This window comes from Salmo salar, chromosome 11, assembly GCF_965601325.2.
Source record: "Salmo salar chromosome 11, fSalSal1, whole genome shotgun sequence".
Lineage (NCBI taxonomy): Eukaryota > Metazoa > Chordata > Actinopteri > Salmoniformes > Salmonidae > Salmo > Salmo salar.
In genome coordinates, this window is record NC_138301.1 from 10,964,715 (window position 1) to 10,967,532 (window position 2,818).

General features: G+C 37.6%; 1 protein-coding gene across 1 annotated transcript; it reads left to right on the forward strand.

Moving 5' to 3' along the window:
* Nucleotides 1-2,818, forward strand: hce1 (High choriolytic enzyme 1). Its single transcript, NM_001140804.1, is given in 9 exon segments — nt 1-107; nt 211-250; nt 455-532; nt 618-770; nt 1,037-1,154; nt 1,320-1,498; nt 1,886-1,967; nt 2,134-2,258; nt 2,534-2,818. Coding segments are annotated over 9 exon segments (864 nt in total). The 5' UTR covers nt 1-38; the 3' UTR covers nt 2,554-2,818.

Here is a 2,818-nt window from a genome sequence, read left to right on the forward strand (position 1 = left end):
ACAACAGACTGATCCTGGGCATCCTGCAATCCTTCACCATGGCACCTGTCTTTGTGCTGTCCATTTTCATCGCTGTTCTCTGCTCAGTTCAGGGCCGATCTACAGGGGTAAGGGTCTATCTGAGACTATTGAGAAACAGCTGTACATGATGCTGAATTATGTGTGTTTTAAACAAATTTGAACATATTTCCTTCTGCTGTTGCCATACAGAAAGTTTCATTTGAAAGGAGTGAAGAGGACATGGAAATTGGTATGCTCATCCTGTATTTAGAAACATTGAGCTGTTACATGACATTGTATTGGACATTGTATCATCTAAATATCATGTTTCATAAACTAAATCTGGTTTTATTAATCATTCATTGTTATAATGTAAATTACATTATTATCTTGTTAAAATATGAGTTATTAGGGACACAGTTGCATTTAAGCAAATTTCTATTCCATTCCACAGACGGCACCAGCGCCAACAGCATTGAGGAAGATGAATATTCTGCTTCAACGCTCATTGAGAAGGCCAACAGAAATCTTGGTAATGCAGCCTGTACATTCCTACTCTATATTTAATGACATCAAGAATGCATAGCAGATAACCTTCACTTGGTGTTCTTTTCTAGGACAAAGACCTGATGAGCCGCTAGTCATGTTTGGGGACATTGCAGTATATACTGGGTTCATGAATGCTGACCCCTGCACAGCTCGCGGGTGCAAGTGGCAGAAGTCCTCTGATGGGAACGTTTACGTGCCCTTTGTGATCTCTAATGAATACTGTAAGTATTTTGTTCTCTGAAAAGATATTATGCTGAGCCTAATGGTTTGGTTTTACTATAGAGTCTGTGTGTGTGTGTTTGTGTATGTGCCCGTTTGTGTGTGTGTGTGTGTGTGTGTGTGTGTGTGTGTGTGTGTGTGTGTGTGTGTGTGTGTGTGTGTGTGTGTGTGTGTGTGTGTGTGTGTGTGTGTGTGTGTGTGTGTGTGTGTGTGTGTGTGTGCGTCTGTGTGTGAGAGTTTCTGACTTTCTTATTGCTCCATTGAGCAGCGGCCCGGGAGAGGTCCGTAATTGAAGGCGGGCTGCGAACCTTTGCTGCATCAACCTGCATACGATTCTTTCCCCGAACCAATCAGAGGGACTTTGTGGACATCCAGTCTCAGTCAGGGTATGACCATTGCATATTACATTACTAGGCCTGTTATACTTGTCTTTTGCCACTGTTATTTACTTAGTATTTACGTGAAAATTGACTTTATTGTTATTGCATAAAAATAATACTTTATCACTTTTAGAAATGACCTTTGTCTTCCGTATACACCCTTGTTTGTAGCTGTTTCTCGTTTATTGGACGCCGGGGCAATGGCCAGGTCGTGTCTCTGAGTAGGAACGGATGTGTCTTTCTGTCTGTGGTGCAGCATGAACTGCTGCATGCCTTGGGCTTCAACCATGAGCAAACACGCAGTGACCGGGATAGCAATGTTCAAATCCTATTTCAGAACATTATGCCTGGTTAGTGCTTTATAATGCTTTATAATACTTGTTTTTTTACATAATTTCATAGTTTCATAATTTCATAATTTCAAATAATAAATTATATTGTGTACAATATTATTCCTGCCCATTTTGAGTAAGAAATCTTAGTAACACCTTTATAACTGTAATGGGAAAATCTTATTAAACTATTTATAGTGTACTACTGTTTGATTATAATAATAATACATTAGTATTTCATTATTTGTAAACATGTAGAAATATTGAGAAGGATTGATAAGAATTATAAGCTTTACAATTAATAAGCATTTACAACGTTCATAATAATCTGTACAACATTTCTTTATAAGCGGAAAGCTATTATAATGTGTAAGAAAATTATTTATCATACATTTTCCATCCTAGGAATGGAATTCAATTTCAGAAAGATCAACACGATTAACTTGGGGACTCCTTATGACTATAATTCTGTCATGCACTACTCAAGGTAAATTAAGGAAATTCATATACAGGTTTTCTTTACTGCAATAACAGCTGGAATGTTACATGGCTAAAATAAGAGAAATAATTTTCCTTTTCATAGTCTACTCATGTCACCCTCTAATTTCAATTGATAGCGTCAGAGCTTTCTGCCCTATGTTTTCTGGTTCCAGGTTTGCCTTCTCCAGGAACAGGCAGCCCACCATTCTTCCAATCCCTGACAATAATGCAGTTATTGGCAGGGCAACTGAGATGAGCCCCATTGATATTCTGCGGATCAATCGTCTCTACAACTGCAGTAAGTGCTATTTTAGGAATACCTATTTATTATAACTGTGAAGAATAGAAGTCGTGATTATTGTACCTGCCTGTAAGCTTCACCGCACCGTCTCAATCAATTACAAATATTTGGGAATATAGTATTTGAATTGAAGTAGTGATATTCTGTTTTTATACTGTTATAAATTGGTGTACAGCTTATGTTTTTAAAGCCTTGAGCACCATCAACTCAAAAGGGGGAAATACAGTATGTTAATTATAATTGTATTTTCTCTTTCCCTTCTCTTTTACTAGCGGGACAGCAGTTAGACTGATTTGAGAAGTGCGATGGTAGAGCGTCTGCTGAGGATTGGAACTGCGGTTATCGCTTGCTTTTCAACTTTGAACATGAACTTAATAAACAAACTATCTGTTTTACGCTGAAAGAATGAATTGAGACGCAGATAACCATTTTTTGAGCAAGTATAGATTTACGTCTGTATATCAGATCTGGTATAGCTTATCATAGATAGAACATTGGTTTGGGAAAGTACTGTAGACTACTGAAACATTATCACAATAAACATGTTTAGTAACGTG